Source organism: Ochotona curzoniae, unplaced genomic scaffold (assembly GCF_017591425.1).
Source record: "Ochotona curzoniae isolate NIBS_2020 unplaced genomic scaffold, NIBS_Ocur_1.0 contig_1014, whole genome shotgun sequence".
In the NCBI taxonomy this organism is placed as follows: domain Eukaryota; kingdom Metazoa; phylum Chordata; class Mammalia; order Lagomorpha; family Ochotonidae; genus Ochotona; species Ochotona curzoniae.
The window spans coordinates 810,580-835,365 of NW_024464920.1; the positions used below are offsets into that span (position 1 = coordinate 810,580).

The window sequence follows — 24,786 nt, forward strand, 5'->3', positions numbered from 1 at the left end:
GGATGCATCTGCGTTGTTTCTGGGTCATTGGAGTATGGTCGCAGCCAACAGATCATCAGCGGGGAGAGGCAGCTGACAGCCGCACTTCAGCCTGCTGGGCCCTGCACCCTCAGCCCACTGGGCCCTGAACCCTTAACCTGTTCAGCCCTGCAGCCTCAGCCCGCTGGACCCTGAACCCTCAACCCACTGGGCCCTGAACCCTTAGCCCGCTCGGCCCTGCAGCCTCAGCCCGCTCGGCCCTGCAGCCTCAGCCCACTGGGCCCTGCACCCTCAGCCCACTGGGCCCTGAACCCTCAGCCTACTCAGCCCTGCGCCCGCTGGCACAGGAGCACAGCTCCCTGAGTGCTATCTGCAGGCCTGGCTTCAGCCCTGGCTTCAGGCTAAGGTTACCTGCTCCCAGGCACCCGAAACCCAAGGGGCAGCCTGGGAAAGATGCCCTTCTCAGCCCTCCAATCCCCGCCCACAGTTCCTTTCTGGCCCTTTATCACTCAGCTTCTGAAGCAGCCATCATATTTTTATTATCAGTTTTTAGAAACTTTTTTTAAAAAAGATTTAGTTATTTTTATTGCAAAGTCAGATATACAGAGAGGAGGACAGAGAGGAAGATCTTCTATCCGATGATTCACTCCCTAAGTGACTGCAATGGCCAGAGCTGAGCTGATGTGAAGCTAGGAACCAGGAGCCTGTTCCAGGTCTCCCACACAGGTGCAGGGTCCCAAGGCCTTGTGCCACCCTCGACTGCTTTCCCGGATCCACAGGCAGGGAGCTGGATGGGAAGTGAAGCAGCCATGTCATAAATTGGTGCCCGTTTGGGTCCTGGCATGTGCAAGGCAAGGATTTAAGCACAGAGCCATCACTCCAGACCCAAGAAGCACTGTTTTTTTTTTTTAATTTTATTCTTTAAAGATTGATTTATTTTTATTGCAAAATCAGACATACAGAGAGGAGGACAGACAGAAAGATTTTCCATCCGTTGATTCACTCCCCAAGCAGCCACAATGGCCAGTGCTGCGCTGATCTGAAGTCAGGAGCCAAGAGCCTCTGCCGGGGTTCCAACGTGGGTGCAGGGTCCCAAAGTTTTGGGCTGTCCTTCACTGCTTTTCCAGGCCACAAGCGGGGAGCACATGCAGGTGCTGCAGCCTCGACTTTTCGACTTGTGCCCAGCCCCAGTACCGGTGAGCATCGGTGAGTTCCATGGTCACACCCAGCTCAGCCCATCACCAATCCAACTCCTGAGCTAACCAGTGGGAATTGTACTTCCACAGGGTTGGACCCACATAACCACCACACAACCCACTCCCAGACCTGGTTCTCTTGGTGTCATGGTCCAATCTAATGTTACCCATCCCCCGATTCAACACTCACTGTCAGGTACCGGGATGTAGCCCTGCCACACATGCTCAAAGCCATAGCTTGCGTGTGGTGGCCAGTGATGCCCTGCGCTAACAAGCCCATGCTAGGACTCCCATGTGGGTTGGTGCATCAGTCTGACCCATAAAGATCTCCAGGTCTCTTCCCTCCAAACCACCAGGTCTCATTCCCCCCACTCACCTGCAGTACAGTGGCCCTGTCGTTGCATGTCCCTCAGGATTCATTCCTCACCTACACATACCACGGCTTTATCCATGGATGTTCCTAAGCATGATTCAATACACCCAAGATCCCAGAATTTGCCACCGGTCGGCCAGCGCGCACAGCCTGGCACTGGTTGGCACACTGGCCAAGCCAGGGAAAAGGACCCTCCCCCTGCCTCGTGGATGGGGAGCTAGGTCACCAGCAGGAAGCCAGCCTGGCCGGGAATGGGTTCCATTACCCCCAGGCACACAGCTGGGGGATCCAGACACCAGCCCGCTGCTCCGACATACCTGGATTCCCAAGAATGCTGTTTCTATACTAATAAATCTAGCCTAGTGAGGAGAAGAGCCACATCCTCCGAAGACTCCTGGAGAAGCTCATATATAAATATATAATGCTGGAACTTTTTCCTGCATCTTGGTTGGCCCCAGCATTGGGACCTTTATAGGTTTCCTAACCATGTTCACGCCTTGCTTCCTCTGGCTCACATTTTCACATATCCAAGAGGTCTCCCCTTTGGCCATCAATCAAAGGCTGCTACACCCAAATACACAACCACCCATCTGCTCCCCTGACTCCCACAGCCCTCCCCCAGCCCAGCCAGCCAGGGTTGGAATGTCAGGCCCAGCCAGGGTAGGTGTGGGCAGTCCAGGAGGAGGCTTAGAAAGGTGCCTGATAAGGCCACACCTGCCCTCCCAGGGGGCAGTGGTGCACACACCAAGGTCAAAAGGAACCTAAGGCAACACAGAAGGTGCATTCCTTTGTCCCCCAAACCTCACCTTTACAGCCCTGGGAGACACCTCCCTGGCTGCTGTCTGTACTGATCCTGTGAGCCTCTCCCCAGAGCACATCCAGCAAAGCTTGTTTTAAGCTGAACTTTATATTCTGCGTCCATCTCTGGATCTGAACATGAACTCCAGCCTTACTCAACTTACTAGGGAAAAGACACCCGCAGGATGAGGGCAATAGTTGACCACTCATGCTAAGGAAGACTGCAGTTTGGAAACTGTTTTGCATCCCAAGTTCAGAACCCCTTGCCCCCAAGAGTGCTCAGGAAGGGACCCTAGAGCAGGCTCCCCTGCTGCCTGCTCCCCCTGGGAACCTGCTGCCCGCCCCCACTCCAGGCCAAAGCCCTCAGCTTCCCCCTCCCAGGGACAAGCCCTTTTCCTCTCTGGGTCTGTCTCCCTAGGATCTCATCTCACAGACTTGGCTAAAGAGCTGGAGAGCCAAGATAACAGGAGGGAGCTGCCCAGAAGGCAAACACAGCTGATTATAAGCCAGGCAGATGGCTCTGAGAAGTGAGCCCTTGGAGGCAAGGAAGCCTCAGGCCCAAACCCACAGGGCGGACAGGGGGTCAGGAGCGGGGTGAGGCTGGGGGGGGGGAGGGAGGGCACTCAGCAGTTCGCAGCAGAGAACCTTCCAGGGCCTGAGGCCACAGCGAGCCTGGAGTGTCTGCTTCTTTCGACCCTTTCCTGTCTGCAGAACCAGTGTCTTGGTGCCCAACACACCAGGGCACTGAAACGTCGGGGTGGCGAGGCTGAGCAGGGTTACCTGCCTGCAGTGCCCAACTAGTCCCTTCGTGTCTTGCAGGGACCGGCGTCCTGGGTGACCTTGAGCCGATTGGGCTCGAGGGAGCCTGAAAAATACAGGCCAGCAGGGCCTGGAGCCTCGAGCCAGTGGGAGGGTGGGCGCTCTGCACCCGGAGCAAAGGCGAGCTTTGGCAAGCGCGGGCAGAGATGGGCGCTTCCAGAAGCAGCAAGAGAACAGGCCAGGAAAGACAGGAGCAAAGGCATGGCTGCTTAGGGCGCACCGCGAGGACCCACGCCGCGCCTCGGGGCCCTGGGCGGGGGACGCAGCACCCGGGGCGAGTCTAGCCCATCTGGGGGGCGTGTTGCCCACCTGGGGCGCACGCAGCCCCAAGGCCGGCCCGACGCTCTGCCCTCCCACGCCGGCCCGGCCCGGCCCGGCCCCGCCGGCTCCTCCCTTCCCGCTGCGGGGCGGGGCGCGAACCCGGGCCTGCCCAAAGTTTGGTTTGAACTTTCTTGGCCGCCAATCCCCGCTGCGCGCCCCGCCTGTGCGCGGGCCCGGGGCGGGGTCCCGACCTGCCTTGGCGGCGCGTGGCCGGGGGCGGGGGCAGCGCGCTATAAAGTCCGCTGGTTGCGGGCGGGGTGCGGATTGCGTTCTCCCCGCGGACTCTTTGGAGGTCTGGCACTGGGAGCTCTCGAGTCTCTGTCGGCTTTCTTCCTGTGACCCGTCGCGTCCGCTCCGTTCCCGCCATGGTGAGTGGGGCTCCGACGCCTTGGGGCCGCGCGGGGGGGAGCGGTTCCCGCGGCTGACTGCGGTGCGGGTTGGCCCCCGCGCGGCCCGGGTCCTGCCTGCACCCCCGGGGAGGGTGGGGTGGTCCCGGGAGGGTCAGGGCGCCTTCACTGCGGGCCCCGAGCCCTTGGAGAAAGCGAGGTCCTCGTGCCCCTAAGTCGCCAGTGGCTTCACCTTGCCCCCTACCTGGCTGACCTGTGCGCCGGCCCTCCCGCGCCCGGGGACTGGCTGCTGAGTCACCTGCCCGGGCGGGGCTGGGCGGGGAGGAGCGCCCTGAGCTCGCCCAAGGGAGTCATTAGCCGTCACGTGTTCGAGCCTGCATTTCTCCTGTTCATTTCGTGGGGGTGTTTCTAGCCGAAACTTCCTACTTGAGGCAGGTTTCAAAGAACAAGTCCATAAAAGGGTGTTTAAAGGGTCAGAGTGAGCAGCATGGGCGTGTAGGCCAGGTATGCATCGCTGTGGGTCTCTCGGGCATGGTGGAAACAATTGCCTGGGAGAGCACCCGTGGGAAGTCTTAGCGAGTGTTCCGGTGGGATGTGTCAAGTGGTATCTTCGCGGAAGGAAAGTCAGATCACAGTAACAAATTGGCAGAGGACATTTTGCTGGCTCAACCGATTCCCGAGTCAGGGAGTGTTGGGCAGCGTTAAGACTCCCTGTCCGGAGGCCCACATCATGGGAAAGCATGGGACGGCCCAAAGCCTTGGGGCCCTGCACCCGCGTCGGGGACCTGGAAGAAGCTCCAGGCTCCTGATTCTCATTGGCTCCTGTCTGATCTTTAGCCCACTTGGGGAGTGAATCAAAGGATGGAAGATCTTGCTCTCTGTCTCTTCCTCCTCTCTGTATATCTGCCTTTGCAATAAAAATAAAATGAAAATGTCCCTGATCAGAGGCCCACATCCGGTCTCAGGGCCTGGGTTCCAGTCCTGCCTCCTCTCGGAGTGCCAGCTTCCTACCTGGGCAGCCTTGGGAAGCCGCGGGTGTTGTCTCAAGGGGTTGAGCTTCTGCCACTCACACGGGGAATCCACACGGGGCTAGCCCAGCCCAGGATGTTGTCATTCGGGGAGTGTAGCAGCCAGTGGGAGTGAGCGCTCTCCCTCTCTGCCCTGTTCCTCCCTCAGCTTTATTTTTCCCAAAGCTCTATGTAGCTAGAGAGAGACCTGGAGGGAGGCAGATTTCCCTTGCGCTGGTTCACTCCCTGAGTTGCCACAGTGTTTGCAGTTGACGCCATCCAAAGCCAAAACTTGCTCCGGGACTCCCACGTGGGGGCAGGGGTCCAAAGACTTGAGCCTTTCTCTGCTGTTTTCATTTATTTCTGTTTAATTACAAAGGCAGATTTACAGAAAGGAGAGATGGAGAGATCTTGTGTCTGCTGGTTCACTCCCTAAGTGGCCACACAAGCTGGAGCCGAGCCAGCCAAGAGGCGGAAGCTTCTAGGTCTCCCGCTTGATGGGTGCAGGGTCCCAAGGCTATCCCATCCTCTCGTGCTTTCGCAGGCCACTGGTGAGGAGCTAGCTGGGTGGGAAGTGCAGCAGCTGGGATGTGAACCAGCAGATGCAAGGCCGACGGAGTCCCTGTGCCAGTGTGCTGTACCCAGCCACCTCAGTCAGAGGCTTACCTCACCGTGCTACAGCGCTGGCCCATTGTCACAGCCAGCACTGGTTATGGAAATGGCTTACCCAGCACCCGGTGCTGCCAGTTCTCGCATGTGGCAGAGAGGTAGTCAAGTCAGTCCTGGCAGATGAGTTTCGACTGGGTTGCAGGAGAGGAAGCCCTTTGTGGACTTGGGCCTGCCTGATCAGGGGAGCTGTGGAATTGTTCCAGGATCCAATCCAGGTCACCATAGATGCCAGCTCTTCCTGCACTGTGCCCGGGTCAGCAGCCCCAGGGAATCCTGTGCTTGCCTTGGGCCTGGGAGGCCTTGATTGTTTTATGGGGGGTGGAAGTGGGCAGCAGCTGATCCTAAGGCAAAGGTTTGCAGGAAAGAGGTGTCCTTATCTCAGGTCATGAACAGGCACTTAAGGCTTCAGAAACATGCTTACTGCTGCATTTTATTCTTAGCACTTCTTTAGCAAGTTCTTTTTTTCTTTAAGATTCATTCTTTATTGGAAAGTCAGATTTACACAGTAAGGGACAGAAAGAAGATCTTCCATCCGCCGATTCACTCCCCAAATGGCTGCCATCGGCAGAGTTGATCACGTCTAAAGCCAGGAGCTTCTTCCAGGTCTCCCATGTGTGTGCAGGGTCTGAACACTTTGGGCTGTCCTCCACTGCCTTCCCAGGCCAGAAGCAGGGAGCTGGATGGGAAGTGCAGCAGCCAGGATACAAGGACAAGGACTTAAGTCACCAGGTTACAGGGCTAGGCCCAACAATTGTCTAGAGTTCTAGATAGCAGTGCAGTATCCCAGAACGGGCTCCCTTCTGGGTTCCACCTCACAGCACTGTGGGTCCCTTTTTAAGCGTGTTTCTCATTGAGCAGCTTTTACAAATTCCAAATCCCATTACTTGGGAATGTAACGGGCCCTTTGTTGGTGCTGGCGTTCAGAGGTCTTCAGCAGGGGTCCCGTGTCGCCCACCTGATCCATGATGCAGTGAGAGAAGGTGCCTTGCGCTTTCCCTGTTGAGCCCCCTGTTCGTGGTGACTGTTGTTCGTAGTGACTGTCCTGTCCGTGGTGACTGTCTTGTGCGTGTAAGCGGGGGGTGGGGGGGGGCGATTAGGCAACTTCCCCAAGACTGCTCGGCAGCAAGTAAAGGAAAACAGGGTTCTATGCTGCCCCCAGTGCCCCCTCCCCTGTTGTGTAAGGGGTTCCTGGCTCACACCTCAGTCTCCCCTCCCTCCCTCACCCTGGGCATCATGGTTACTCTCCTCCCTGAAGAGCCGAGTCCTCCCGCGGGGTGCAAGGCTGCCTCTCATGGGGTGTTTCAGCCAGGGCGAACTGCTGTGTTGGGGCATTTTCTCCCTGAGTCAGTGTGTGCTGGCTTAGGCTGCCTTTGAAGGGGCAGGAGAAGCTGCTGTCTTTGAGAGAACTGGAGGACAGAGGGCTGGGGATTGAATGGGAGAGAATCCTCTGGCCAGAGGGGGATTTTGCCTTAGGCACTAAGGGAACTCCTGATGGCAGAAGAGCTTGTGGTCTCCCAAGATTGTGGAGATCCTACCTTGAAGGCCTACAGTGACTACAAAGCAGGGGCCTGGCTGCCTGACAGCTCATTAACAGAGCGCTGGTCTCCCAGAGCAGCTTCTCATTATGAGGTCTGCAGGAAGGCTTGTGAAACAGTGACCTGGGCAGGGCAGTCTGCAGCAAGGTGGTCATCAGCCTGGAAGGTTGCTGAGTGACTTGGGCGTGAGTCACTGAGCAGTGTCTCACCCAGGGTGTCATTTTCTCCTTGCTCTCTCCCTGCCACAGCGTGAGTGCATCTCCATCCACGTGGGCCAGGCTGGTGTGCAGATCGGCAATGCGTGCTGGGAGCTCTACTGCCTGGAACACGGCATCCAGCCCGATGGCCAGATGCCAAGTGACAAGACCATTGGGGGAGGAGACGACTCCTTCAACACCTTCTTCAGCGAGACGGGCGCTGGCAAGCACGTGCCCAGGGCCGTGTTTGTAGACCTGGAGCCCACGGTCATTGGTAAGCTGCCAGTGGGTGTGGGGGGTTGGCCAGGAGGTGTGTGCTGGGGGAGCCCCTGGTGCCGCAGGGAGGGGCGGGGTCCGTGACAGGTGGCCCATCTGCTTCCCCTCTGCAGATGAAGTTCGCACTGGCACCTACCGCCAGCTCTTCCACCCCGAGCAGCTCATCACGGGCAAGGAAGATGCCGCCAATAACTATGCCCGCGGGCATTACACCATCGGCAAGGAGATCATCGACCTGGTCCTGGACCGCATCCGCAAGCTGGTGAGTGCAGCTGCTTGAGTGAGGCGGGTGGGTGCTTGTCTGGGGCTCTCAGAGGAACCACCTCTCCTCTGATTCCTGTCCTTGAAGGAGACTCGGGCTGCTGGGTCCCCTTCCTCGGGGATGGGCAGAAGGAAGTGCTGCTCTGCCTGCTTGCCTGTGTCTCCTCGGGCCGACTCGGCCCCCCCGTGTGCAGCGAGCTCAGTGTTCTTGGAGTCAAGGCGAGATGCCCGAGCCTTGCCAGGATGCTGACAAGCGCAGCCATGCGACGCTCCTTTATGGGGCATCTTTGTTGCGCCTTGTGCGTGGGTGGCTGACTCCTACACTTGTTGACCAAGCTCATGTAAAGCAGCTGGGCTGGTGCTTGGTGTGCAACAGGAAGTCCCGAGCCCAGGAAGCTGGCACAGCCCCGATGAGAACCAGCCAGGGCCTGAACTTTGATTAGCACTGAGTAGCTGAGAGTGGCGACTGGCCCCTCCTCAGGACAGTAGCAAGGGTGTGACCTCCTCTGCAAAGCTGGCCTTGGCTCCTCCCCTGGAGCTCCAGGCAGCGTGGCCTGCTTGTGGCAGCCTCTTGAGGGCAGCCTCGTTTGTGTGAACACGCTGTTAGGAGCATGCTCATCAAGATCTTTGCCATGAGTCCATGCTCCTTGGGGTATGCGAGCAGCTTGAAGCAGCCAAGCCAAGCCCGGTGTGCAGCCGGGCCGGGGCAGCTGTTACACCAGGCCCTACTGCAGCCAGTCAGTTCCCACAAACCACGGGACGGACCCAGGTTCCAGCCTCCTGTTCCTCACAGATGTTTCTCTGCCGCTTTGGGCAAGGTGGGCTGGTGGTTCCTAGGCTTGGGAATCAAGCTTCAGCGCCAAGAGCGACTTGGAAGCCAGCACCTGCCTGGGGGCCGGACAGCCTTAACAAAACTAGTGAGGCTCTGGGGCGAAGTTCATTCACTACGATGTCCGTGGAAACCCTCGGTGATGGCAGTGCTTCCATAAGCGGGTGACACCAGGCTCTGCCCCGCACCTTGTCCGCACGTTGGTAGGGCTCAGCCAGCTGTGAGCGAGTGTCCCCAGGTGTGAGCACTAACCCAGGAATAGTGGCCTGTGAGGTTTGATGCTCTCAGCATAGCAATCTCTCCTGTGCTGTCAGGGACTGGATGCTGCTCACCTTCGGCTTCTGGGACGGATGCGCCCTGCTCGGGCCTCCCTGACTTTCTCAGTCACCCGAGGGGGGAGATTGCAGCTCTCCCTGAGCGCACCGAGGTGCAGAGTGAGTGTGGTCAGAGCCGCACTGCAAGGGAGTGCACCAGTGCCCAGGGCCTGGCACCTCCGTCCACCAGACGGAAGGAAAGCAAAGGCCAAGGGCTCCCAGGCCTGTCCTCCAGTGGCTCTGGTGGCTGAGAAGCAGGTGCCCTTGGTCTGTGGCCACAGCAGGGGCAGCAGAGGCCTCTCTCGGGCCTGTTGCAGGCCTGTGATTGGTCTGCTGAGGAAAGGAAGAGTTCATTTTGAGACAGGCTTTGGAGCAGGCCCTCTGCCCACTCCCTTCCCGGGAGCTGGCTGACCTTTGTCCACATCAGGACACCTAGAAACTCTTTGATGGCTGTTCTTGGGAAATGTTCAGCCAAATTTGAAGTCACAATCTGTGTGTTGGGGGTGGCTCTCAGCAGGGGATGTGCACACTCAAATGTGTGAACTGTCTTTTGCAGGCTGACCAGTGCACGGGGCTGCAGGGCTTCCTGGTTTTCCACAGCTTTGGTGGGGGGACCGGCTCTGGGTTCACCTCCCTGCTGATGGAGCGCCTCTCTGTCGACTATGGCAAGAAGTCCAAGCTGGAGTTCTCCATCTACCCAGCCCCCCAGGTCTCCACAGCTGTGGTGGAGCCCTACAACTCCATCCTCACCACCCACACCACCCTGGAGCACTCGGACTGTGCCTTCATGGTGGACAACGAGGCCATCTATGACATCTGTCGTAGAAACCTCGACATTGAGCGCCCCACCTACACGAACCTGAACCGCCTGATCAGCCAGATCGTGTCCTCCATCACAGCCTCCCTGCGGTTTGACGGAGCCCTGAATGTTGACCTGACAGAGTTCCAGACCAACCTGGTGCCCTATCCCCGCATCCACTTCCCTCTGGCCACTTACGCCCCTGTCATCTCTGCTGAGAAAGCCTACCATGAACAGCTTTCTGTAGCAGAGATCACCAATGCGTGCTTTGAGCCGGCCAACCAGATGGTGAAATGTGACCCTCGCCACGGGAAGTACATGGCTTGCTGCCTGCTGTACCGTGGTGACGTGGTCCCCAAAGATGTTAATGCTGCCATTGCCACCATCAAGACCAAGCGTAGCATCCAGTTTGTGGATTGGTGTCCCACTGGCTTTAAGGTTGGCATTAATTACCAGCCTCCCACTGTGGTGCCTGGTGGAGACCTGGCCAAGGTCCAGCGAGCCGTGTGCATGCTGAGCAACACGACAGCCGTGGCCGAGGCGTGGGCTCGCCTGGACCACAAGTTTGACCTGATGTATGCCAAGCGTGCCTTTGTTCACTGGTACGTGGGTGAGGGCATGGAGGAGGGCGAGTTTTCTGAGGCTCGTGAGGACATGGCTGCCCTGGAGAAGGACTATGAGGAGGTGGGGGCCGACAGTGCTGACGGAGAGGAGGAAGGGGAGGAGTATTAGCCACTGCTCACTGTGCCGAGACTGTCCTGTGTGGCTGGCCGCTGTGGCCCCAAAGTGCCAATAAAGGCAATAGTGATGTTTCCATAGTCAACGTCAAGCTGGCTTCTGTGTGTGACTGACGACATCGGCTTGTGCAGGCCTGTGTGCGTGTATGCGGCTGGCAGCTGTGCCATGCGGCATGCCAAGTGGAGTTGATGAGTGGTGATCAGGAGCTGAGTTGGCAGGCTGGGTGGATGTGCTGGAAGTAGGATACTGACAGGCAGTGAGTGAGTCAGCAGGTGCAGGGCCAGGGCTGCTGAAAGTAAAGTGGGTGTGTCAGTGGTGTCACAGCAGGCAGAGTCTCCTGTGGGCACTCCTGGCTCCACTTGTCATCTAGCTTCCTACTGATGCAGATGGCAAGCCCCCCAGCAGGTGGTGGCCCAAGTCCTTTGGTCCCTGCCACCCACGTGGGAGATGAGCATGGAGTTCCAGGCTTGCTTTCCTGGGACCATTTGGAGACTTGGCGCAATGGGCTAATGATCGCTGTTGCCCTGCCTTTTATAAAAGGTGGTGTAGGCTACAGGTCCTAGCATTCAAAGATTGTAATCCTTAGGTTTCCGTTGGCTTTCACATTCTATTTCTTTTAAGCATGTATGTTACATCAAAGTGTCAGGAGAGACAGTTCTTCCATGCGCTTGTTGATTCTCTTTAAGTGACTGCAATGGCTGGGACTGAGCAACTGGGACCTTCTTTCAGGTCTCCCAGGGCAGGTGCAGGGTCCCAAGGCTGTTCCCTCAACTGCTTTCCTAGGCCTTAAGCAGGGAGCTGGAAGGAAAGTGGTTGGACCAGGACATGACACAGCTATATGGGATCCCAGCATGTGCAAGGTGAGGAAGTAAGCCACTGGGGCACCACATGGGGTCCCAGATACCTCATTTTGCATAACCTCCCCAGTGTTGCTGGTCGGCCCTGCTCATTAGCTAGGCGTCACCGTACAGTACTTAAGGGCTGCAGAGTTGTGCCTTTCACTGGAAATGTTGGAGCTGGGGAAGATGGAGAGTGAAACAGTGAGCTCTCAGGAGGCAGAGGGGAGGGGCGAATGCAAATGCTGCCTTAGGGCTGCACTCCATCCAGGTTGCCAAGGAGGAGGCTTTCAGCGGGGAGCTGGGGATGAGCTGTGCTCACTGCCCCAACCGTCTCCCACTGCTGCCCTGTGCCTGCACTGTCTTGGGATTGGTGTATGAGCCCAGCATTGCAGGAGTTTAAGTCCTGGGCAAGACCAGACCTGGGCTGGCTCTGTCTTCAATTGCAAATTCAGCTTTGGCTCAGATGGACCAAGTTCTTCCCACAGCCCCAGCATGGTGAGTAGGAGGCCTGGGGCGAAAGTGACCGTGGGAGATTTGGGTCTTCAATAGCACGGCTGAGAAGGGGCGTGTGAAAACAGCCCCACCCGGCCTCACGACCCCCACAGTCCTTCCAAGCAGTGTCCCTGTGGGAATGAGACCATCTAACCTGCGGTCATACCTTAAAGTGGCAAAAGATTTGCCCAGCCAATTCCTTATTGAGAGCCCCACCCCCCTATGGGAACATCTCCCCTGCAGGTTCCTGCCAGGACAAGACCCTGTTTGAAACTTGGGGTTCTCCACTCTCCTTTCAAGAGGTACCTCACCTCCTCGCTGCCCTGGGAGGTTCTTTTCCCCTCCTGCTTTTCACTTTCACCTGGTCACTTTGCAAATAAAAACTTCTCTGACTGCTTTTCATTTGTGTACTAAGCTGAGGGAGGAGCCCAGAGAACTTAACTAGCAACAGGGAGCTGGGAGCCCCAGGCCCCTCCTGCAACCTGGCAGCCATCTCCGTGGTCCTGCGGGCTGGCCAGCTCCAGGCAGCCACGGCGCTGCGGGGTGACTGCGGGTGAAGGGAGAGGCTAGGGAATTAGCCAAGTGCCAGCGGCTGGGGATGGGACTGGCCTTGGAGTGGTAACTTCCTGCTGCCCTGGTGGGAGGGGAGTGAATTGAATTTGGCCTGCAGCAAGGACAAAGAGACGCCAAGGTTGAGGTCAGCCTTTGTGGCTGACACTCATCTGCTGTGCCCTTGAGCCTGCTCCCCCGCGGCCCCAGGCTGGGCTTGCTGGAACCAGGGACCCAGAGGAGCCTTACCTGCGCTGAGCAGGTTGTTAGCATGGAAGAGCTGGCAGATGCCTGTGCAGACATTGGCCTGTGGGTCAGACAGGTGACTGCCCAGGGGAGGGACTGTGTGATGTAGGCTCCAGACTTCCTCCCTTGCAACATTCAGAAGTATTTAGACCAGCCCTCCCCGCCTCCCACACACCCTCCCTGTGGCTGCAGAGCTGGGTGGAAGTCTATTCCCATCCTGCCCTGGGGAATGGTGTCCCCTTGGGGCTCACACACACACACACACACACACCAGTGAGGGAGGGGCATCTATCCCTCACCTGCCAGAACCCCTGTGACCCTCAGGGTCTGGTGAGGTGAGTGTCCCTGCGGATCCCAGCCAGCCAGGGGTCTTCTGTGCTTGACAGCCCCGGCCAGGGTAGGGGGAGGCAGGGCAGCAGGGCGGAGGGCAAAGGGCGCTTGCATGCAGGGCAGGGCGGTCCTTCAGCTGCCTTCTCATTCCTGGGTCACCACTGGCCCGCACTCTGCCCAGGGCTGGCGCTGGTCTGCAGCACGAAAGGAGGACCCAGACGCAGTGGGTCTCGGGGGACTGGGCCATGTCTGCTGCTGTGCAGGCCCTAAGACCTTCCACCCCAGGCCTCTTGCTTTCACTGTTTCATTTTATTTTCTCCTAATAATTATTTACAAAACTTGATATACTTTTGTTGTGCCCAGATTTTGAGACTCTGAGAAATCACCAGGAGTCTGAAGTCGGTCCAAGTGCACAAAGATGGTTTATCCAAGCTCGGTGTGTCTGAGTGCTGGGGTCCCTGCAGTGGGTGTGGATGACACGAAGGTGTGAAGAGAATGGCTCCTCTGTCTGGCAGGGCCCGGAGGATTTCTCTCTGACCACTTTGACGCTGTTTCACTCCCTGGTTGCATGGATATTCAAGCACCCCATTAAGAAATCTGTAATCTATTAAGGCATTGTTGTTTGCCCCCAGTGAAATGGGTTTTTGCAACCAATGAGAACTTGAGAGTTAATGTCGCTGATAATGTCTTGGTGAGTGGGACAGTTTACACACAGGAGCACAATTAAGCCCATGCATTTCTGGACACCTTATTGCATGCTAACCATTGCCTCAGAATCTGGCCCAGACATGTAGCATGTCTTCTGGGAAAGGGCTTGATGAATATCCTAAATATATATTTTTTTAAGATTTATTTATTGGAAAGTCAGATACACAGAGAGGAGGAGAGACAGAGAGGAAGATCTTCCGTCCGAAGATTCACTCCCCAAGTGAGTGCAACGGCCGATGCTATGCCGATCCAAAGCCAGGAGACTCTCCTGGATCTCCCCCACATGGGTGCAGGGTCCCAAGGCTTTGGGCCGTCCTCCACTGCTTTCCCGGGCCACAGGCAGGGAGCTGGATGGGAAGTGGAGCTGCCGGGATTAGAACTGGCGCCCATCTGGGATCCCAGAGCGTTCAAGGCGAGGACTTTAGCTGCTAAGCCACGGTGCTGGGCCCGAATATCCTAAATATTAAGGCAAGTGATGGGAGTGAGAGCTGAAACTGCTATGGCAATAAATATAGTTACTGTTATCTCAAAGGTTAGCCTGGCTTTGCGATTTCTTTGGAGCATAGAAAATGTAACTGTTTTAGCCACTTTTATAATTTTTAACTAGAGGAATTAAGGATGCTTTTATTAAAGAAACATGCTTTTAATTATTGCTTTGTTGTTTATGGGATTGTAGAGCCTGTGGTTGTAGGGGGGTTTAACATTTGAAACTTTTATCTTGGATTTTTATGTTTTTTCCCTTGTAACCTATTTTTCCATTAAATAATGGGTAAATTATAGAAATAGAAATGTGGTAGGAATGTACTACTGATTAGCAGGTAATCGCATGTGCCTTGGCCTTGGCGTCCTGGCTGTCACTCCATGGCTGCTGTTGAAGAATGAATAATGGCTTGCTTTGAAGAATATGAATGCAGTATTTTGCAGAATTATCTTTAGGGGCACCTGCTTAGCCCTGAAGTGCAGACAGAGTGACTGAGTGTCTGTACATGCCCCCTTAGTCTTGAAGTGAAAATAGAACAATTAGTTGTTTGTGTAGAAGCCTGTGAGGTGTCTGAGAAATAAAAAAAAACAGCTTCTTGAGCCGCTGCAAGAGCGCACGGAGTGACCGTGTCTGTGTATTTTATCACCGACTCCAAGCACCCTCCCCGAGCTTGGCTGGAGCTGGACTCCAGCATCTGAGCTTGGGTTCTTGGCTGAGAGTAGGCAGCCAGCAGACTGACTGCCTGGCCACCTGGCTGGCACCAAAACCCCTTCCTGGAGTCCGGCCCCCAAACAGAACATTTATAGGGTTTTTATAGGGGCAGTTCACAATAGCTTGAAAAGGGACAATTCACAATAGCCTGCAAGGTGAGGGGAGGAATACCACACATCCCCTACCTATCTCGGCTGGATAACCCATACCTGGCTCTTCTCTGGTCCAGCAATTAAGGTAATCACCCTCTCAATTACCTGGAGCCACCTGTGAGGTAACCAGACTCGGGTGGGCCTTGATTCATGAGAAGCGGAGTCCATCAGTGCTAAAGGTCACATGGCCATTGGCCTGCAAACTCACAGTTTCTTAGTAGCAATGACCAAATGGCTGGGATTTTGATCCTAAGGTTCCTCGCCTTTATTGGAAAGACAGATCTGCAGAGAGAAGGAGAGGAAGATCTTCCATGCACTGGTTCACTTCCCAAGGGGCTGCAATGGCTGGAGCTGAGTTGATCCAATCTGAAGCCAGGAGCCAAGAGTTTCCTCTGGGTCTCCTACAGGGGTGCAGGGTCCTAAAGCTTTGTGCCGTCCTCGACTGTTTTCCCAGGCCACAAGCAGGGAGCTGGGTGGGAAGTGGAGCAGCCAGGACACCACAGGAACCCATATGAGATCCCGTGCTTGGAAGTGGAAGATTCAGCCATTGAACCATCACTCCAGACCCAGCTTCATTTTATTTGAAAAGCAGAGAGGGGGCCCAGCGCTGTGGCCTAGCGGCTAAAGTCCTGGCCTTGAACGCGCTGGGATCCCATATGGATGCCGGTTCTAATCCCAGCAGCTCCACTTCCCATCCAGCTCCCTGCTCGTGGCCTGGGAAAGCAGTGGAGGACGGCCCAAAGCCTTGGGACCCTGCACCCTCATGGGAGACCCGGAAGAGCTTCTGGCTCCTGGCTTCAGATTGGCTCAGCTTCGGGTGTTGCGGCTGCTTGGGGAGTGAATCATCAGACAGAAGATCTTCTTCTCTGTCTCTCCTCCTCTCTGTAATCTGACTTTGCAATAAAAACAAATAAATCTTTTCTTTTTTTTTTTTTTTTTTAATTCGAAAGGTGAATATACAGAGAGGAGAGACAGAGAGGAAGATCTTCCGTCTGATGATTCACTCCCCAGGCGGCCACAGCGGCTGGAGCTGAGCCAACCCAAAGCCAGGAACCTCTTCCTGGTCTCCCATGCGGGTGCAGGGTACCAAAGTTTTGGGCTGTCCTCCACTGCTTTCCCAGGCCACGAGCAGGGAGCTGGAAGGGAAGTGGAGCAGCTGGGATTAGAACCGGCGCCCACATGGGATCCCAGGCGTGCAAGGTGAGGACCTTAACCACTGCGCCATTGCGCCGGGCCCAATAAATCTTTTGAAAAGAAAAGAAAAGCAGAGAGGAATGAGAAATTTTCCATCCAGTGCTTCATACTCCAAATGCGACTGCAGTGCCCATCCAGCACACGTGAGAAACAGGAAGGGAGGGGACAGAGCCAGCGGGGGAATAAGGGGTGGTTCCCCTACTGGACAGCTACTCCCACTGGAGAGCATGAACTGGGATGGGGGCAGACCAGACTAAGCAGGGCTACAACACCTGTGTGCCTCATGTGGACTAGACCAGGGAAAAGCCAGGATGGGTGGATTGTTCCTATGGGTGCAACCTACAATTAGAATGGGAGAGGGCTGTTTGGCATAGCCGTAGCATCAGCTGGCAGAAACTGGCGCTGGGGCTAATCCTGTCAAGTTAAACTGCAGAACCACCTGGAAAGTGCACAATCCGGGAGTGAGAGACCTGGGAGGGAAATTGTGGGTTCCCCACTCTTGGGTTACCACTCCCACGGGACGGCACGAGAACTAGGACGGGGTTGGGGTAGCTAGACAGAGAGGCACTCAACCACACCCGGGAAGGCTTGACTGTTGAGCTGGTTAGATGGATCCAAGCTTCAATGCCATTTGCCATGTATGAGAGCCAGGGGGGATGTGGGACAGATTGGACTGGTCTGCCACACATATTGGCAAACCAGGGTAGGGGGTGGGCCTGGTGGGGGTTATTGTGGGCCTCTCTCATCAGGATGCAGCTCCCACTGGTTTCGGTGAAGACCGAGTATGTGCTGTGCAGAACCAGGCTGGACTGCAGCACCCATTGGTTCCAGTAGAAGGCGGGGCTGAAAACAGAACCAACCCAGCAATTGCAACTACCAGCTGACCGGGTGACGGACTGTGTTGGGCCCTGTGCTTGCTGGTGCATACAAGTATCTGGCCTGGGAACACCTCAGACGAAGTTTCTTTGGTGATCTCCCCAATTGAAATGCCAGACTCAGAACCCTAACCATGAAGGGACAGAAGATGGAACAAGTTAATCAACCACCTCAGCTATAGGTTGGCAACAAAATACCGGGCAAATAGAGACGCTATGATGGACAATGTCAATTAATGGATTTTTCAACAACCTCATCATGTTTGGAGAGGCAAGATTGGCAGCAATTTCAAAACTGGTGACCTATTGAAACCACTTCAACGAGCATCTCGGAGCATGCCCCACATGCGGGACTGGGGGGGGGGGTGGGAAACCGGGTGGGGCTTCTCCCTCAATATCCCCCTTTACCTCAGATACATGAAGGAAACAATATGGAAAGAATAGTCTGACCCACTTTCCTGTAGCCCTTGACCCTTTTTGCCCAAATTAACTATGTAAAGATTGACAAAATAAAAACAATTATTATTTAAAAAAAAAAAAAAAGAATCAGAGGAACCAGGCCACAGACCAAGCATTCCAATATGGGATTTGGCAACGTACTATTTTACACATCACATAACGATGGTCTGGCCGGGAACTTGAACTTGCAGCCTGGGGTTCACCTCCCAGCTCTGGCTCTCAACTCCAGCTTCGTGGCAGCGTAGACCCTGGGGACACCAAGGATGGGTCCCTGCCACGCTTGCGAGACGCGGGGTCGGAGTCCCACGCAGCCCAGGCGCTCCAGGCTCTTGTGGAGCGGAACCAGCGGACAGAAGGCACAGGCTCCACTTTTCAGCAGCTCCCCAGCTCTGCTCTGAGCAAAGGCTCTCGTTTGGCTCGGGGAGCTGAGACAGCAAGCCAGCGCCGAAACCCTGGCGAGGGGCTGTAACTCCACCATTTCCTCTTGATAATCTTTGGTGCACCTGTTTGGTACAAGTCACAAGTTACTATGCAGGCCATTCCAGGGGACATGGTTAGCTTTTTTTTTTTTTTTTTTTTTTTTAATGCAGCAGCCTCTTCTGCAGGCACTGATTCAGGCGTGTATCTGCAAGGCGCGGGTGGCAGCCCCGGTGTGGCAGCCCCAGGCAGCTCCCAGCTCACTGTGACCCACCAAGACCTGAGCTGGCTGCGGGGCCTCTCCACCGCCACTAGGGGGCGTCTGCGCCCAAGCCCGGCGTGGAAATGAAGCTGCTACAACTTGAGAGAGAGGAAGGTTTTCTGACTGTGAAGAACTTGTCCTAAAAAGAACAGAGACTGGCGTTGTGGCATTTAAAGTCTCCACCTGCAATACCAGTATCCACTCTGGGCGCACGTTCGTATCCTGGCTGCTCCATTTCTGATCCAGCTCCCTTCTGGCCGGGGAAAAGCAATGCTGATCCAAGTGTCAGGTGGGGTCCCTGCCAACCGCATGGGAGACCAGGAAGAAGCTCCCGGTTCCTGGCTTCAGATCAGCAGGTGCAGGGTCCCAAGGCTTTGGGCAGTCCTCTGCTGTTTTCCCAGATGCACCAGCGGTGAACTGCATCAGGCGTGGACTTGAACCTGCCCCCATATGGGATCTCAGTGCCTTAGATGACCGTCTAACCCACCAGTCTCTCTCACCGCCAGTAACACTGGCCTCAGCTGGCTGTCTCCTGGACAGAATGCCTCCTCTGGCATGTCTGAGGCTCCTGCCCCATACCTGGGTTTTGGATTTACCGACTGAGAGCTGTGAGTGGATAAATTGCCGTTGCTCCAAGCCATGAGGTTTCAGGTCATTTGTTCTGACGGCCCCCAGGAAACTCATATAACTGCCTTCTTTTAAAAAACGACATCGGCTCTGAAGTTTAGTCACGGCTGTCATATCAAGTGCCCCAATTCTGCAACTGTCATCCGATTGATGGTTTTTGATCAGACATCAGGGCAAGACATTTCCTGCTTCAAGCCCTCCAATGGCTTTCCATGGCATTCACATGTGTTTGTTGAAGAGACAGACTTCCCATCCATTGCTGCCTGCCGAGGCTGGAGCTGGGCCAGGCAGAAGCCAAGAGCCGGGAACGGTCCTCCTCGGCAGCCATCACTGCCGCCTTCCAGGGTCTGCATCGCAGGAAGTGGAGCTGAGTCAGACTCCGCTTCACGCCGCTGAGCATTCCACCCGGGCAACCCGCCCACCCCGTGAGTTACATCACAAATCAGGCTGTCTTTTGATTCAGCAAGCCTTGTGAGGTCTCCCTCCTTCGCACACCCCTGGCCTGCCCTCCCCTTCCTCCGGCAGCTTCCTGGTCCTGTCTCCAGTTGCTCACTGCACCCAGCCCAGCCCTACATCACAGTGACAATGAAGTCCAGCTCACGGGCTGCGGAGACCGTGCCCCTGGGGAAGGCTGGGAGATGTGACCGTGCCATGCGTGAGACGATGTCCGTTACATCTCCGCCCTGCAGCTGGAACGGGCTGACAGTGCCAGGTTCGTGTAGGAGGGAGCGAGCCGGGAGCTTCTTCTGGGTCTCCCACGGGTGCAGGGTCCCAAGGCTTTGGGCCGTCTTCGACTGCTTTCCCGGGCCACAGGCAGGGAGCTGGATGGGAAGTAGAGGCTGGGACATGAACTGGCACCCATGTGGGATCCCAGCGCTTGCAGCTGGAGGATTGATCAGTTGAGACATCGTGCCAGTCCTGAGAAATCTAGCTGCTGATTCACCCACCAAATGCCTTCCACCATCTGGCTGGACCAGAACAAAGCCAGGAGACAGAAGCTGAACTGGATCTGCCACACGGGAGGCAGGAAACCTGGTTCTTGAGCCATCAAGTGCTGGCATTAACTGGAATCTGGAGCTGAAATGGGGCTGAGACTCAAACCAAGCATCAGGCACATGAATATGGAGCGCCAATGTCCAAGGCGCCATAGTAACCACTGTGCCACATCAGCCCCTCTCCCTCCTTCCTTTCCCACTCTCCCTCGCTCCCTCTGTTTCTCTTTCTTTTAAAAGATTTATTTTTATTACAAAGTGAGATATACACAGAGGAGGAGAGACAGAGAAGAAGTTTCCATCCAATGATTCACTCTCCAAGTGACTGCAACGGCTGAAGCTGAGCCGAATGAAGCCAGGAGCTCTTCCTGGTACCCACACGGGTGCAGGTCCCAAGGCTTTGGGCCATCCTTGACTGCATTCCCAGGCCACAAGCAGGGAGCTGGATGGGAAGTGGAGCTGCTGGGATTAGAACCGACGCCCATATGGGATCCCAGCTGTTCAAGGCGAAGACTTTAGTCGCTAGGCTACCGTGCCGGGTCCCCCTCTTATTTCTCTTAATTTTTCCTTTCTTTACACACACACACATCTCATCTGGTTTCATGTCTCAAATGCCCACAGCAGCTGGCTGTATATGAGATCAAGCTTGAACTGGAGACTCCACTCAAGCTCCCCAAGTGGGACGCAGGAGCCTGGGGAACTTGAGGCCCTCTGGGGCTCCCCGCGAACAGGTAGCTGGAGTCTGGCGGAGGTGAACCCTGAGCTGGGACCCTGCACTGTGCCTTCCCACCAGCAGGCTAAGCTCTGCTGGGGTCTGCTGAGGGCGGCTCCACATCCCGCTGTGCAGGGTCCTGCGGAGCACGCCCACCCTCGTCGGAAGCTGAAGAGGAGCCCCTGGGAAAGGCCAGGCAGACCAGAACCGGTGCAGCCTGGCCGTGGGCAGTGGGCAGCACACAGCAGGTGTTGGCACTCCGCCCGCCCGCTTTCAGCTTCTGGGGAAATAGGAAACTCTTATAGCCCTGAGAACCGACTCAGTATTCTGCACTCCTGGTACAAGTGCAGTCGGGATACCTCCCGGATCAATCTCATTTGCAAACAGTGTGTCACAATAAGTAATTCCGACGCTCCCCCTAAGTTCCCTGGTTCTCACACCCTTGAGTCAGCACTACCCACGCTAGCATATTTGGGGACTGCAGACATGTTATTTGGCTGAGTGGCCACTAGGTGGCAGCATGCGATTCCTTTAGTTCCTGGTCCAACCCAGAGAGGTTTTTCTCGTGAGCCTCCTATTTCGTAGCCAGACCCGGAGGACACCACCAAGAGTGAATCTTGTTTGCTGCCTTGCAAGCAAGCCAGACTTAAGTGGATTGCTAGCTGTGTAACCTTGGCAAGTTACCTAACCCCTCCGTGGTGGGTGGGGACCCTGCAGTCAGGCAGGCTGGAATGGGTGGGAAGGCCTGGGAGGATGGAGAGAGTTGTCGGGGCCTTCCTAGTCAGCACAGGCTCCACCTGCAGCCCCTGTGCATCGTTGGAGAAGAGCCCGCATCTCGGAGCCACAGATGCTGGGGAAGGGAGGCCATAGGAACCATGGCAGGGGGCTAAGGCCCGCACGGGAGTCCCTAGGTAGCTAAGCGCAGGGTCAGCCAGTTCCGGGCTAGTGGGTACTTGCAGCAATCCACCTGCGGGGGTGGGTGTTGGGGTCCGTGCAGTGGATGTGGGGGGACGCAAAGGTGTGAAGAGTATTGTTCCATTGCAGGCAGGGCCGCAAGGAACTTCCCGCTGTATGGCCGGGCCCCGCGGATGTCTCTACAACCACCTGAATGCAGCTCCACCTCCTTTTGCATGGATACTGGACCACCCTGCGGAACTCTAATCCATTCAGGCATTGTTTGCTGCTGTGGAGTTGGCTTTTTGACTCAACGTGAGCTTGGAGGTTAATGTCAATAATAACATCTTGCAAAAGGGCCTTCTATTATTCCTACTGTCTTGGCTGTCCCCATTGACCTTATGCTAATTAAGGGACCTGTATTTAGGCTTTCATTCTTTCCTTGATCTTTACGTTTTCCTTTTCTTTGTGATACAAGATTAAGTTGTAGAATAAGAATTGTAGTAGGAACTTCTATTGTTTTTAGGTAAAACAAATGACAGAATTATCCTTAGAAACACCCACTTGACCATGATGTAAAAAGCCTGAGCCAGAGTTTGACTGTTTCTGTAGAAATAAAGCGGACAGCTTTTGTGCATTGTCCATTATGATCATGAAATCCTGGTGGTCCGTTTCTTTCCTCTTTGTGCCTCATCCACACACCCTTCTCGGGTTCCGAACTCAGCAGGAGCTGGACTCGGGCAGGTGGGGAGGGACCTGGGAAGTGGTCTTGAGGGGACACTGGTCTTTCTCCAGGGTGTGGAGTGAAAGCAGGAAGATCTCCCAACATTTAGTTAAAAACAAGGGGACCAGCATGAGCAGGAACTGGGGGTAGGCTGGGCAGGGCCAGGCTATAGCACTCGCCAACAAATGCTGAACTGAGGCGGGCCATGCCGGACTGGGCCACAGCATATACTGGCACACGTGGGACCTGAGGGGCAATGGATGAGCCCGGTAGGGGAGCTACCGGGGGGCTCCCTTGCAGGGCCACTGGTCTCACTGATAAGCATGGGATCGGAGGCAGATCAGTCTGGGCAGGGCTTCAGCACCTGTCGGTCTGCACGTGAACTGGGTTGTAGGGAGAGCCAAGCTAGCCTAACTTGCCCACTGGCGCATGCATGAGGCAGAACAAGTACAGACTGGTTGGGCTTTGCTGCAGCATCAGCTGGCAAGTGCTGGGACTGAGGGCAAATCCTGTCAAGCTAGACTGCAGAACTGCCTGGAGAGTGCAAGAGCCGGGACTGGGAGTGGGACCAGGAGGGAATGTGGGCACCTCTTGGATGAGCTGCAACTCCCACTGGTGAGCATGAAAATCAGGGCTGAGGGTGGGCCTGGCAAGACAGGTGGTGGCATCTGCTGGCAAGAATGGATAGTGGGGTTGGTCGGGTTAAGCTAGGCTTCAAGGCCCATTGATGTATACAAGAACTGAATGAGATGCAGGACAGGTGGGGCCAGTCTGTTGCGCATACTGGCACACACAGGAACCAGGTCCAGAAGAAGAAAAAAAAAACATGGAAGCAATGGTCTCACCCACTTTCTCCTAACCCTTGACCCTTCCCATCCTAATCAACTATGTGAACATCATCAAAAATAAAGAAAAGTAATTAGTGGGACTTGGTGCAATAGTTTAATGGCTTAAATCCCCTTGCAAGCACTAGAATCTCACAGGCACTGGTTCATGCCCTGGCTGCTCACTTCCCATCCAGCTCTCTGCTTGTGGCCTGGGAAAGCAATAGAAGATGGCCCAAAGCCTTGGGACCCTGTACCCACGTGAGAGACCTGGAGGAGGTTCCTGGCTCCTGGCTTCAGTTCAGCTCAGCTCCGGCCATGCGGCCACTTGGGGAGTGAACTAGAGGACAGAAGATCTTTCTGTTTCTCCTTTCTGTGAATCTCTTTCCCGATAAAAACAAATGAGAGTTATAAACAAATAAGAAAAGATGTATTTTGCTCTGCTGGTTCAATGGCTGCAATGGCTGAGGTTGGGCCAGGCTGAAGGCAAGAGCCTGAGCTCCATTCAGGTCTCCTGTACGAGTGATGGGTCCAAGCACACGGGCCATCTTCCAGTGCTTGCCAAGGAGCATTGCCAGGCAGCTGAATGGGAAACGGAGCAGCTGGGACAGCAACTGGTGCACCAACACGGACTGAAGATCAGAGAGGACAAGGACATTTTTCCAGGGTCACAGAGCAGGGGATCTGGCTCCTCTCCTCACTCCCTTGCATCCTCTGAGCTTGCTCACCTCCTCAGAAGCACTTCAGGAGGCACCTGCTCTCTGAACACACCCACCTCCCACCCCGTGGATTCTCCATTCTTTTGCACTCTGCTCTTCGGCCTTGCCTGTGAGTCCAGCTCCTGCCCTCCTCACTCTCCCCGTCTCTCCACATCCCGCCTCGCTGAGCCATCATCCTTGCACTAAGCCTTTGGATGCACACTTGTTCCTCTCCCAGGCCTGGGCAGGGCGAGTAGAGGAGGGGGTCAGTGACGGAGGGTGGAGCCTGAGCCAAGTACTAAGTGCTTCAGACTGCAGCCCAGCTCATCCTCCCAAAGCCATGAGGCACTGCTTTGATCCCCCGCACACCACTTGGGCACAAAGACAATGCGGCAAACAGAGGCGAGACCCATATCACACAGCTAATGAAACTGAGGGCTGTGTCCTCCATCCTGGCATTCAGAGGCAGGCCCAGGCCACTTCCCTGGCCAGCATGCTCGGGGAGGGGGTCCCTGGGTGGAGACAGCCCACAGGATCCCCTAACCTGCACTGTCCCCCAGATGGGTGGGCTCACGGCCTCTCTCAGGAGCTTCTCAGGGACCCTCTACATGGCCCTCTCGGAACACACAGCAGGACATGCAGCCCAGCTGGGAGTGTGGGGGGCTTAGGTGGGAGGTGTGTTGCTGGAGACCAGAGTTTCACCTCATTCCATGCCTCCCAGAGCCCTGCCCTGGAGGGTGAGCCTGGGGCTTGAGCACAGGGGCGGGGATAGGAACCCCATCTGGAGCTCCCTACATAGATGGGGTGATGTGAGCTGACCCTCCTGGGGAGGTGGGGCTCAGAGCACAGGTCTCTGAGAAAGCATCTAAGGTTTCCCCAGACACCCCAGTCCAGGTGGGACCACACCCCACATCAAGGGCTTGGGCAGCCAGGCCCTGGTTTGAGCATCCTGCCCATTGCTACCCTCCCCCTTCCCATTGCCCTGGCAACCAAACCACACCCATCAAAGGAGGACCAGGCCGCTGTGCAGGGAGACTAATGGGCGGAAGGAAGGAGGGGCCTGGCCTTGGCAGCTGCCTCCTTGGGGATGTGCGCAGGCAGGCAGGCGTTGGTCCTGGACCATCTCAGAGCACACACACACA

General features: G+C 55.8%; 1 protein-coding gene across 1 annotated transcript; it reads left to right on the top strand.

Moving 5' to 3' along the window:
* Positions 1-3,768: 3,768 nt before the first annotated feature.
* LOC121155396 (tubulin alpha-1C chain-like) lies at positions 3,769-10,545 on the top strand. Its single transcript, XM_040978697.1, has 4 exons — positions 3,769-3,854; positions 7,293-7,515; positions 7,631-7,779; positions 9,478-10,545. Exons 1-4 carry the CDS (start codon positions 3,852-3,854, stop codon positions 10,450-10,452), a joined length of 1,350 nt encoding a protein of 449 aa, XP_040834631.1. The 5' UTR covers positions 3,769-3,851; the 3' UTR covers positions 10,453-10,545.
* Positions 10,546-24,786: the final 14,241 nt, after the last annotated feature.